Here is a 12599-nt window from a genome sequence, read left to right as displayed (position 1 = left end):
TAAGATAATAAAACAAAGAGGATTAATTCATGAGATGAACCAGATAACAGTTTTATTTACACTTGAAGTTCATTTCACACACAATTCATATTATTCAAAAACATTTCCATTGGCACAAACTTTCTTTGTCTAACTTACTTTTTCTATACACATTGATTTTCAAACTTTAATCAATTTTAGCCTGTAGCTAAGTGGTTAGCATCGCTGCCCCATGCTATGACCCTGAACACCTGCAGATAAGTAAGAGTCGTCACTAAGATAAAGTTAAGACACTTAGACAAAGATAATAATATCTAATAAGTATCACAGGATCAATGACAAAAATCAATATTCTTTTTTTCATGACAAAATACAGCAACACAAAAAGGTAACAAATATTGTACCCTTAAGAAAAGGACTGAGTTCACAATTCAATTTAAACTTCAGAGGGATATATCATTGAGCAACAAAGCTAAGACCCAAAGAGACTTTGCCATATGCCTGAAGATGGGACGCTGGGCTGTTCCACTGATACAGAGACTTTCACTGGCAAAATCTTAAGTGGGAGTTTGTTCACTGTGCCAACATATGGAAACAGTCTCTCAGTGAAAGTGTGTTTGTAGGTGTGTAGGAGTGTGTTGGTATCAGGATCCCAGAATGACAGTTTTCCTCTGTTAAAGTCCAGATGAACTTTGACCCTCTGTGGCTTCGTTTTCACTGAGAGAACTCTGTCAGGAAGTGGTGGAGAGTAAGCAAGATATTTTCCTTCAGAGTAACCGAATGACCAGCAGCCACACTGTACAGACTCCTGTGTCACACCTACTACCCAGGGGTTGTCATTTATAACCTCAGCTTCCCAGCTGTGACTCCCAGAGTCAAAGCCCTCAGAGCTCAGGACACAGGGATACTGGTCAATCCTCTCCGGATTATCGGGAAGCTTCTGTTTTGTTCCAAGTCGCACGCTGGTCAGATCTTTAGACAGGACAAGTTCTGGATGAGCCGTGTTTGGATCTAGAATCACAGGAGTGTAGGAGACCATCTCCTTCATCTTGTTCCAGATGTTGAAGCTCAGGTTGCCCAGGTGTTTGGCCTCGTCTATCAGAGCTCCTGAGACCTGCTGTGGATCCTCCAGCAGGGGGCGCTGCTGGACTCTTTTTAATGCAGCCTTGTTCAAGGTTCAAGGTTCAAGGTTCTTTATTTGTCAAATATGCCACATGTTAAACATACAGCACAGATGAAATTGCATTCCCCCCCCCCCCAGTGCAAACCTGCAGTGCATAAAAGAGCACTAAGAAAAAAAAAAAACTAGCAATACTGTACAACAATATAACTTAACTAAAGACATTTGGACAACAAATAACGAACAACAGACAACAAATAACTTAACTAAAGACATTTGGACAACAAATAACGAACATCAGACAATCGACAGACAAGGCACTTGTGAGTGTTTCGCTTTGAGGTAGAATGTGGATAAATTACTATGAGGTAGATAAATTACAGTATTAACAATATAAACAGAGTGCAGATTAAAATACGAAGTTAAAGTGAGGTAGTGTGCAATAGTGCAAGTAGTGCAAGTAGCAAAATTACGATGAGGTAGCTAGATTACAGTATTAACAATATAAACAGAGTGCAGATTAAAAATACAAAGTTAAAGTGAGGTAGTGTGCAATAGTGCAATAGCATAGTCAATACAGTTCAATAACGGCTGTGCAGAGTTTTTAGGGTGCGTGAATTAGTGGAGCATGCGGGGGGTGGAGGAGGGGGGTGATGCCAGGTCCTGTAGGGGCAGACTGTGGCAGGATGAAGGGGGGGGGGGATGGGGGGCAGAGGGGGCAGAGGGGTGAGGGAGGGTAGTGATGGGGATGGAGGGCAGAGGGGGCAGAGGGGTGAAGGAGGGTAGAGAACTGAGGGCAGAGGGTGGAGGAGGCGGAGGGGGGATGGGGGCAGGGGCAGGAAAGGGGATGAGTGGACGAAAGGGGGGGAGGGCAGGGAGGGAGTTGAGTCTCCTGACAGCCTGGTGGAATAAACTGTTCTTGAGCCTGCTGGTTCGAGCACGGAGACTCCGCAGTCTCTTCCCAGACGGCAGCAGGCTGAAGAGGCTGTGAGACGGGTGGGTGGGGTCACCTGCAATCCTGGTGGCTTTGCGGGTGAGACGTGAGTTGTAAATGTCCAGAAGGGGGGGAAGAGAGACACCAATGATCTTCTCAGCTACTCTCACGATGCGCTGCAGAGTCTTACGGCAGGACACGGTGCAGGCGCCGTACCACACGGTGATGCAGCTGGACATGATGCTCTCAATGGTGCCTCTGTAGAACGTGTGAAGGATGGAGGATGGGGCTCTCGCTCTCCTCAGTTTGCGGAGGAAGTAAAGGCGCTGGTGAGCTTTTTTGGCCAGTGATGCAGAGTTCAGGCTCCAGGACAGGTCTTCGGAGATGTGCACACCCAGGAACTTGGTGCTGCTCACCCTCTCCACTGCAGCACCGTCGATGGTCAGAGGAGCATGCTGGGTGTGCGTTCTCCTGAAGTCCACAACAATCTCCTTCGTCTTCTTCACGTTCAGATGGAGATTATTGTCTTTGCACCACGAGGCCAGTCTGCTCACCTCACTCCTGTAGATTGACTCATCGTTGTTATTGATGAGACCCACCACAGTCGTGTCGTCCGCAAACTTAACAAAGAGGTTGGAGCTGGAAGATGGGACGCAGTCATGGGTCAGCAGAGTGAAGAGGAGGGGGCTCAGCACACATCCTTGGGGGGCCCCCGTGTTCATCATGATGGTGCTGGAGGTGTTGCTGCCGACCCGGACTGCCTGTGGTCTCCCAGTCAGGAAGTCCAGCAGCCAGTTGCACATGGAGGTGCTTAGGCCCAGGTTGTCCAGTTTGTGGATGAGCTGCTGCGGGATGATAGTGTTGAATGCTGAGCTGAAGTCGATGAACAGCATTCTGACGTGGGAGTCCTTGGTCCTTGTAGTTCTGCAGGAAGGAGACATCATCAGCTCTGAGCTCGTCCTCTGTGACTCTGATTGTGTCTGACAGAGCTGCTATCTCTCTGTTCAGAGTCTCAATCTTCTCCTTCATCCTCTGACTCTTCTGCTCCTCTTCCTCCCTCAGAGCAGAGATCCTGTGAGCCTTTTCTTCTTCTAGAAACTGATGAAGCTTCTTAAACTGCTCCTTGATCTGACTCTCTGTGTTTAGAGTCTGGTCCTTAATACAATCTGCTGTTTGATCACAGTTTGCTTTTACCTGTTCAAAGATTTTCAGTTTATCCTGAAAGGGTTTCAGAGATTCTTGGAGCTTCTCTCTGTGATCTTTTGCAGCTTCGTTGACGGGTCTGAATTTGTGGTTGTTGTGTTCTTTTGAATCTCGACAAACGACACACACAGGATCCTGATGGTCCAGACAGAAGAGTCTGATTTTCTCTGAATGCAGACTGCAGAGACCCTCAGACTTTCGCTCCTGTAAGAAGGCCTCACACAGGTTCCTCAAAGCCAAGTTACGAGGCGGATCTCTCAACAAAGAGACTTCCTTACAAAGAGGACAGTCAAGTCTTGGTTTCTCTCTCCACCATCTCTGCAGACAGTCTTTACAGAAGCTGTGACTGCATGACAGAACAACAGGATCTTTAAAGATGTCCTGACAGACAGGACAGGAGAAATCATCCTCTGTTTGAGAAAACATTTTTGTCTGAAGCTAAAAAAACAGACGTGAAAAAAGAAGGAAGTGAATCTAGAAAGTTCCTTTATAGTTACTCTGACTTTGAGTCGTAGCTCCTCAGATCTCCTGTTTTTCTGGAATCAGCAGGTCAAAGTGAAAACAGTTCTCCAGTAATCCAAGTTTTTTCTCTGTATTTCCTTCAGTCTGTACGACGACAGGCACAGATAGCAGAGTCATACATGTTTCAGTCCATGCCAACATCTGTGGATTGAGGGACACAAACAATTCACACCCATTTGATACCACACCTTCTGTTAGTTATATATGTGGTGGCAGCATCAAGTGAAAGTACCTGTTATGTTTCATACCATTCTCACACAGTATAATGTCATTAAACCGCCCATAGAGAGGCCAGCAACAGTTTTTCATACGTTGCCTAACCGGTCCATCACAGTTCCTTGAATTACCACTTGAGGCTAACTAAAAAAGTTAATTAATCCCCATTTGACCACTTTTTAAACTCTCAACATTTGTGGCAGAATTAAACTGCTACTAAAAATAATGAAAATGGAAACTTGGTCTTTGATCTACCCATTCCTGGGACATGTGAGACTTGAAGGCACAGTCTCCTTGACTTGACTTGTAGGAGGTGGAGGAGAAGGGAAACACTCATGCCTTCAAAGAGGTCAAAGACAATGCTGAAGCTACCCAGGGACCCATGACACTCAGACAAACACAACATAATAAATATCATGTAAATACTTGAAGTGGGACTTAAACACGTTAACTACGATTAATTAATCACAAGAAAATAACGCATTAATTTTTTTAAACGCATTTAATCACAGTTTGCCTCATAAACAGCGCAGAACTGTTTGTCATTGCTAAGCGCTAGCTTATTATTAGCTTCGTGCTAGCTTATCGCTAGCTTATCATTAGCTTCGTGCTAGCTTATCGCTAGCTTCGCCACAAGTACAAACAAGATGCGTTTACAGCATAAACTCGACCAAATGACTGTCTTTGGGACCAAAAAATAGTAATTTAACGTCTGATGAAGTTAAAAATTCACTCGCTAAATTGATTTGCTCTGGACTGTAGACCACTATTAGTGGTAGAAAATAAGGGGTTAGAAAATGTGCTACAGATAGCAATGTGTGATCCAACTTTCCACCTGCTTTGCAGACAAACTGTTTCAAACAAGCCCCATTAGCTTTATGAAACTGAGAAGTGTTGCTTTTAAGGTCAAATATTCTGACGCACTAAAATGTGATTAATTAATTAGAAGGCCCCGAGTTAATTTGTAAAGATTTTTATCAAGTTCCACCCCTAAATACATTTGCTTGGGGGAAAATCACCTGGTGATAGTGTACTAGGATTAAGTAGAAATTCTATATCTCCTGAAGATTTGAAAACGTGTTTAGTGATATGATACCAGATGTTATCGTTACTCAAAAAGGATTTCACCCAGTTTATATTTAAGCTGAAATCTAAATTGGTTACTTGTAGGCCTCTTTGGGCCATTTTTACATTATTTGTCATCTCTGCTCTTTTAATGCTGTGAGCTTTTGTTTTTCCGAATATGATCAAAGTTAACCTGGTTGATTTCTTTTTGATTTCTTCATTCAGAGTAGAGAGCGAACATGCTGGAAAGATGCACCTCGAAAGACTTTTAATTGTGGTCCAAAAAATGTGACCCAATAAGGTAACGTCTCTTTCTAGACTGAAGGTCATCAATAACCCTTCACAGGATTACTGACAGTTTCATCTGAATACTTGAATATGTATGTGCCTAAGTATTTGAGCGTGGATTTTATTGGGATGTTGTGTTCTTCTGGTAGACTGGTTTTATGAATTTGGCATCAGCTCACATTTTTCAAGTTCAGATTTAGACCTGACGCTTTGGAGAAAAGATCAACAGTATGCAGAACTTTTGGCCTTTAATCAGAAGTTTCATAAAGATGGTCGTGTAAATTGAATTGAATTTGCAGTAGCCGTTGTTTCTGTAAAATCCACAAGGGGGAGTAAAACCCCTCCTTATTGCAGAGTGATCAGTGAGAGAAGCAGCTGACATGCAACAGTCAAAAATATAATTTAACATTGGAGAGGAAATTAGACAGAAGTCTATTCTAGATTTGAGCACCTATGCAGTCCAAATTCAAAACAGTACAGAGAGATGTCTCCCCCCCGCCCCCTTTCTCTCTAGAGTCAACGTGCACACAGGTGTCCGCAGACACTGAAGCTTCAGTGTTTAGCCAGCTCTGCATCGGCCGCATCATCCCTCTCTTCTCTTCTCTCCACAGGCGTTTGGGAGGCAGTCAGATTCACGTGAGGTCGCACGAAACAATTAAAGTGTTAGAGTATTATAATGTGATATCAATGAAGACGGGGATGTGCCACAAAAAAAGAAATTAGCTGACTTAGCTCTTTCGAAGATGGCTAAAAAATGAACTGTTGCTATGGAAACAGCTGTACCTGCACATTCCAAGAAATGACTATTTTTCTGTGTTCTAACCTCTCTCCATTATTTAAGATCACCACTTTAAGATAATAAAACAAAGAGGATTCATTCATGAGATGAACCAGATAACAGTTTTATTTACACTTGAAGTTCATTTCACACACAATTCATATTATTCAAAAACATTTCCATTGGCACAAACTTTCTTAGTCTAACTTACTTTTTCTATACACAGTGATTTTCAAACTTTAATCAATTTTAGCCAGTAGCTAAGTGGTTAGCATCGCTGCCCCATGTTATGACCCTGAACACCTGCAGATCAGTAAGAATCGTCACTAAGATAAAGTTAAGACACTTAGACAAAGATAATAATATCTAATAAGTATCACAGGATCAAGGACAAAAATCAATATTCTTTTTTTCATGACAAAATACAGCAACACAAAAAAGTAACAAATAATGTACCCTTAAGAAAAGGACTGAGTTCACAATTCAATTTAAACTTCAGAGGGATATATCATTGAGCAACAAAGCTAAGACCCAAAGAGACTTTGCCATATGCCTGAAGATGGGACGCTGGGCTGTTCCACTGATACAGAGACTTTCACTGGCAAAATCTTAAGTGGGAGTTTGTTTAGTGTACCAACATATGGAAACAGTCTCTCAGTGAAAGTGTGTTTGAAGGTGTGCAGGAGTGTGTTGGTATCAGGATCCCAGAATGACAGTTTTCCTCTGTTAAAGTCCAGATGAACTTTGACCCTCTGTGGCTTCGTTTTCACTGAGAGAACACTGTTAGTAAGTGGTGGAGAGTAAGCAAGATATTTTCCTTCAGAGTAACACAATGACCAGCAGCCACACAGTATGTCTCCATTCTTTTGAACAGACTCCTGTATCACACCTACTACCCAGTTGTCATTTATAACCTCAGCTTCCCAGCTGTGACTCCCAGAGTCAAAGCCCTCAGAGCTCAGGACACAGGGATACTGGTCAAACTGCTCCGGATTATCGGGAAGCTTCTGTTTTGTTCCAAGTCGCACGCTGGTCAGATCTTTAGACAGGACAAGTTGTGGATGAGCAACGTTTGGATCCAGAATCACAGGAGTGTAGGAGACCATCTCCTTCATCTTGTTCCAGATGTTGAAGGTCAGGTTGCCCAGGTGTTTGGCCTCGTCTATCAGAGCTCCTGAGACCTGCTGTGGATCCTCCAGCAGGGGGCGCTGCTGGACTCTTTTTAATGCAGCCTTGTAGTTCTGCAGGAAGGAGACGTCATCAGCTCTGAGCTCGTCCTCTGTGACTCTGATTGTGTCTGACAGAGCTGCTATCTCTCTGTTCAGAGTCTCGATCTCCTCCTTCATCCTCTGACTCTTCTGCTCCTCTTCCTCCCTCAGAGCAGAGATCCTGTGAGCCTTTTCTTCTTCTAGAAACTGATGAAGCTTCTTAAACTGCCACCTGATCTGAGTCTCTGTATTTAGTGTCTGGACTTTAATCCGATCTGCTGTTTGATCACAGTTTACTTTTACCTGTTCAAAGATTTTCAGTTTATCCTGAAAGGGTTTCAGAGATTCTTGGAGTTTCTCGCTGTGATCTTTTGCAGCTTCGTTGACGGGTCTGAATTTGTGGTTGTTGTGTTCTTTTGAATCTCGACAGACGACACACACAGGCTGCTGATGGTCCAGACAGAAGAGTCTTAGTTTCTCTGAATGCAGACAGCAGAGAGCCTCAGACTCTGCTGAAGCTTTCTGATCTCTCTCCTGTAAGAAGGCCTCACACAGGTTCCTCAAAGCCAAGTTACGAGGCGGATTTCTCAACAAAGAGACTTCCTTACAAAGAGGACAGTCAAGTCTTGGTTTCTCTCTCCACCATCTCTGCAGACAGTCTTTACAGAAGCTGTGACTGCATGACAGAACAACAGGATCTTTAAAGATGTCCTGACAGACAGGACAGGTGAAATCATCCTCTGTTTGAGAAAACATTTTAGTCTGAAGCTGAAAAAAAAAAAAAACAGACGTTGAAAAAAAGAGGTGAATCCAGAAAGTTCCTTTAAAGTTACGTTTACTTTCACTCCTTAAAATCTTTTGTTACTCACCTGGAATCAGCAGCAGGTTGTATTCAAATCTGTGCTTCAGTATCCCCAGTGTTTCAGTGTATATCCTCCTGTGCGTATTCGGAAATGAAACAGCTTTTTCTGAGGGTGAAATTCCAAGACACAGATACAGCAAGCATCTGCGTGACAAGACATGCTTCGGTTGATGCAAACTTCCTGGAAATGAGGGACACAATCAACCCACCTAGTGCCACACCTTCAGTTACTGATCAGGTAAAAATCCCTTTCAGTTAGTGAATATGAGGCCAGCTACAGTTTTTTTTTTTCAAACTTTTCCTGCCAATTATTCAATTTTCTGAGCCCTCCCTTCTCCAGATCCCACGTCTACCCAAACATGGGCGCTCTAATATTTACATTTACTTAGATATAAAGGTTAAGAAGGGTTGGTTTTTGTGCTTTCACTTTTCTGAAATTATGAACACTCCTTCCGTTGCTGTCAGCTTCAACTTCCGGGGCTGAGAGATGAAGCTACAATGAAAAGCTAGAAAATGAAGTTCCTTGGATTGCCACTTGAAGCTGTTTACAAAAGTTAGTTGATCCCGATAGGCTGGTGTAGTTTTGAGTCCTAAAACCAGGAAGTGAGTTAGCATTTTAGCGCCATGGGTTCCTAACTCTAAAAGTCAAAGTGGATTTTGAATGGGTTTGTGTTTAGACGCCTGAAATAAGGTCTGTGGTTCACACAAGCTGAACAGATGTTGATGTTTTGTTAGACGAGGTAAACTACGTTAGCTAAGACCCCACTTGTGAACCTTAAAGTTTTTATGCGAACTTTAAACGGCGGTTGCAAATGTTTGCAGCGGTTCATCATGCTTATGAAACATAAACAACAGTAGATCATCTTATTGTTTTGTTTTTAATTCTGCAAGGACAAAAACGGATTATATTCTAACATTAAATTGACTGTTCCAGCCTGTTACTGTCTTTGGCATTTTAGCAACAAAAAGGGAAACTGGAACCCAGACACAGAACATTAAGTACAAAAAGTTTTAACATGAGCTCAGACACTTAATACATTTTCATCTGACACACTTTACATTTTGTACTCAATCAATAGATTTGTTTTTGTTTTTTTGTCAACCACAGCAGAGTACAGTGAAGAAGAATCTCAAGAGGCAACACATGTTTTCAGTTACGCCCAGTTTACATCTGTAAAACTATTTTATTGTTACATTACTATCCCTTTAAAATGAACCCTGAATGAAACTCCTCCACCAGAACAAAACAAGCTCTCAAATAAGATCTCCGCTGTGTCCCATCTACAGTCTGTCTCTTACACAAAATTGAGTTCAGATTTTTCTACATGTTCTCAACTCTCAAAATAGATCCCGACACCCTGATTGAGATAACTTATATTTCTTACAGTTTTCATATCACAAGAGCTTAGCTGAAAGAACAAATAGACCATGCATGGCAAGCGCCCAAAATGTGTCTCAATATGAAGAGATGAGACTAGTGTGAGACACAGTAAATGTTTTGGTCTTGTCGTTGTCTTACTCATAGATCTGAGCTTTAACAAAAAACAGACACGTCAGTGCCAGCTCTCTATTTACTGATCTAAATGTTGTCACACAGAAAACATGAATACATCTGCAGTATCATACAAAACTAGTCACCTCTTCGCCATAATACGAATAAGAGGATTAATTCAGAGGATGAACTAGATAAGTCTCAATGTTTGATTTACGCTTAGTTAGTTTAACACACAATTAAAATAATTCCCCAAAAAACATTCCTATAGAGAAAAACTTATTTTCTCTAAAGTAACAAGGGCGCGCTAGTTGCGCAGCGGTAGCGCGCGCGGCCCACGTATTGAGGCTCAGTCCTCGCGCGGGCGGCCCAGGTTCACGTCCGGCCTGTGGCTCATTTCCCGCATGTCTCTCCCTGATATCTGCCTCTATTCCTCTCTATAATAAAGGCCAAAAATAAATCATTTAAAAAAAAAAAAAGAAAAAGACTGACTGCACATTTCAATTAAACTTCAGAAGGATGCATCTTTGAGCTGCAGTTTAGGCTTTGAGGAACTCTGCCATAATCCTGAAGATGGGACGCTGGGCTGTTCCACTGATACAGAGACTTTAAGTGGTAAAATCTTCAGTGGGAGTTTGTTCACTGTGCCAACATATGGAAACAGTCTCTCAGTGAAAGTGTGTTTGAAGGTGTGTAGGAGTGTGTTGGTATCAGGATCCATGAATGACAGTTTTCCTCTGTTAAAGTCCAGATGAACTCTGATCCTCTTTGGCTTCGTTTTCACTGAGAGAACTCTGTTAGGGAAAGGTGGAGAGTAAGCAAGATATTTTCCTTCAGAGTGAAACAATGCCCAGCAGCCACACTGTATTTCTCCCTTCTTTTGAACAGACTCCTGTATCACACCTACTGTCCAGTGCTTGTCATTTATAACCTCAGCTTCCCAGCTGTGACTCCCAGAGTCAAAGCCCTCAGAGCTCAGGACACAAAGCTGGTCAAACCTCTCTGGATTATCTGGAAGCTTCTGTCTCTCTCCGTGTCTCACGCTGGTCAGATCTTTAGACAGGACGAGTTGTGGATTAGCAGAGTTTGGATCCAGAATCACAGGAGTGTAGGAGACCACCTCCTTCATCTTGTTCCAGATGTTGAAGCTCAGGTTGCCCAGGTGTTTGGCCTCGTCTATCAGAGCTCCTGAGACCTGCTGTGGATCCTCCAGCAGGGGGCGCTGCTGGACTCTTTTTAATGCTGCCTTGTAGTTCTGCAGGAAGGAGGCGTCATCAGCTCTGAGCTCGTCCTCTGTGGCTCTGATTGTGTCTGACAGAGCTGCTATCTCTCTGTTCAGAGTCTCAATCTTCTCCTTCATCCTCTGACTCTTCTGCTCCTCTTCCTTCCACAGAGCAGAGATCCTGTGAGCCTTTTCTTCTTCTAGAAACTGGTGAAGCTTCGTAAACTGCTCCTTGATCTGACTCTTTGTGTTTAGAGTCTGGTCCTTAATGCAATCTGCTGTTTGATCACAGTTTGCTTTTACCTGTTCAAAGATTTTCAGTTTATCCTGTAAGGGTTTCAGAGATTCTTGGAGCTTCTCTCTGTGATCTTTTGCAGCTTCGTTGACGGGTCTGAATTTGTGGTTGTTGTGTTGTTTTGAGTCTCGACAAACGACACACACAGGCTGCTGATGGTCCAGACAGAAGAGTCTGAGTTTCTCTGAATGCAGACTGCAGAGACCCTCAGACTTTCTCTTCTGTAAAAAGGCCTCACACAGATTCCTCAAAGCCAAGTTACGAGGCGGATCACTCAACAAAGAGACTTCCTTACAAACAGGACAGTCAAGTATTGGTTTCTCTCTCCACCATCTCTGCATACAGTCTTTACAGAAGCTGTGACTGCATGACAGAACAACAGGATCTTTAAAGATGTCCTGACAGACAGGACAGGAGAAATCATCCTCTGTTTGAGAAAACATTTTAGTCTGAAGCTAAAAAAACAGACGTGAAAAAAGAAGGAAGTGAATCTAGAAAGTTCCTTTATAGTTACTCTGACTTTGAGTCGTAGCTCCTCAGATCTCCTGTTTTTCTGGAATCAGCAGGTCAAAGTGAAAACAGTGCTCCAGTAATCCAAGTTTTTTCTCTGTATTTCCTTCAGTCTGTACGACGACAGGCATAGAAAGTAGCAGAGTCATACATGTTTCAGTCCATGCCAACATCTGTGGATTGAGGGACACAAACAATTCACACCCATTTGATACCACACCTTCTGTTAGTTATAGATGTGGTGGCAGCATCATGTGAAAGTACCTGTTATGTTTCATACCATTCTCACACAGTATAATGTCATTAAACCGCCCATAGAGAGGCCAGCAACAGTTTTTCATACGTTGCCTAACCGGTCCATCACAGTTCCTTGAATTACCACTTGAGGCTAACTAAAAAAATGAATCAATCCCCATTTGACCACTTTTTAAACTCTCAACATTTGTGGCAGAATTAAACTGCTACTAAAAATAATGAAAATGGAAACTTGGTCTTTGATCTACCCATTCCTGGGACATGTGAGACTTGAAGGCACAGTCTCCTTGACTTGACTTGTAGGAGGTGGAGGAGAAGGGAAACACTCATGCCTTCAAAGAGGTCAAAGACAATGCTGAAGCTACCCAGGGACCCATGACACTCAGACAAACACAACATAATCAATATCATGTAAATACTTGAAGTGGGACTTTAACACGTTAACTACGATTAATTAATTACAAGAAAATAACGCATTAATTTTTTTTAACACATTTAATCACAGTTTGCCTCATAAACAGCGCAGAACTGTTTGTCATTGCTAAGCGCTAGCTTATTATTAGCTTCGTGCTAGCTTATCATTAGCTTCGTGCTAGCTTATCGCTAGCTTCGCCACAAGTACAAACAAGATGCGTTTACAGCATAAACTC

At 42.6% G+C, this 12599-nt stretch overlaps 2 protein-coding genes across 2 annotated transcripts; both read right to left on the bottom strand.

Moving 5' to 3' along the window:
- Window positions 1-37: 37 nt before the first annotated feature.
- LOC306823110 (E3 ubiquitin-protein ligase TRIM39-like) lies at window positions 38-11797 on the bottom strand. The gene is made up of 3 exons (XM_079342476.1): window positions 10191-11797; window positions 2922-3227; window positions 38-1141 (listed from the first exon to the last, which is right to left on the bottom strand). The coding sequence occupies exons 1-3, from the start codon at window positions 11625-11627 to the stop codon at window positions 452-454; spliced, it is 2433 nt and encodes an 810-aa protein (XP_079198602.1). The 5' UTR covers window positions 11628-11797; the 3' UTR covers window positions 38-451.
- On the bottom strand, window positions 6293-8381 carry LOC306822549 (zinc-binding protein A33-like). The gene is made up of 2 exons (XM_079341662.1): window positions 8183-8381; window positions 6293-8081 (listed from the first exon to the last, which is right to left on the bottom strand). Exon 2 carries the CDS (start codon window positions 8067-8069, stop codon window positions 6630-6632), a length of 1440 nt encoding a protein of 479 aa, XP_079197788.1. The 5' UTR covers window positions 8070-8081; window positions 8183-8381; the 3' UTR covers window positions 6293-6629.
- Window positions 11798-12599: the final 802 nt, after the last annotated feature.

Source organism: Symphodus melops (assembly GCF_947650265.1).
Source record: "Symphodus melops genome assembly, chromosome: 4".
NCBI classification, from domain to species: Eukaryota; Metazoa; Chordata; class Actinopteri; order Labriformes; family Labridae; genus Symphodus; species Symphodus melops.
The sequence above is the reverse complement of the archived record's forward strand: the minus strand, read 5'-3'. Positions and strand labels throughout refer to the sequence as shown.

Excerpts from the sequence above, each read along its gene's own strand:
- LOC306822549 (XM_079341662.1), bottom strand. The coding sequence starts at position 8,069 with ATGTTTTCTCAAACAGAGGATGATTTCACCTGTCCTGTCTGTCAGGAC.
- LOC306823110 (XM_079342476.1), bottom strand. The coding sequence starts at position 11,627 with ATGTTTTCTCAAACAGAGGATGATTTCTCCTGTCCTGTCTGTCAGGAC. Across the intron at positions 3,228-10,190 it reads CTAAACTGCAGCTCAAAGAT|GTAAAAGCAAACTGTGATCA; the intron begins GCATCCTTCTGA and ends ATCTTTGAACAG. Across the intron at positions 1,142-2,921 it reads GACTCCCACGTCAGAATGCT|GCATTAAAAAGAGTCCAGCA; the intron begins GTTCATCGACTT and ends TTGAACAAGGCT.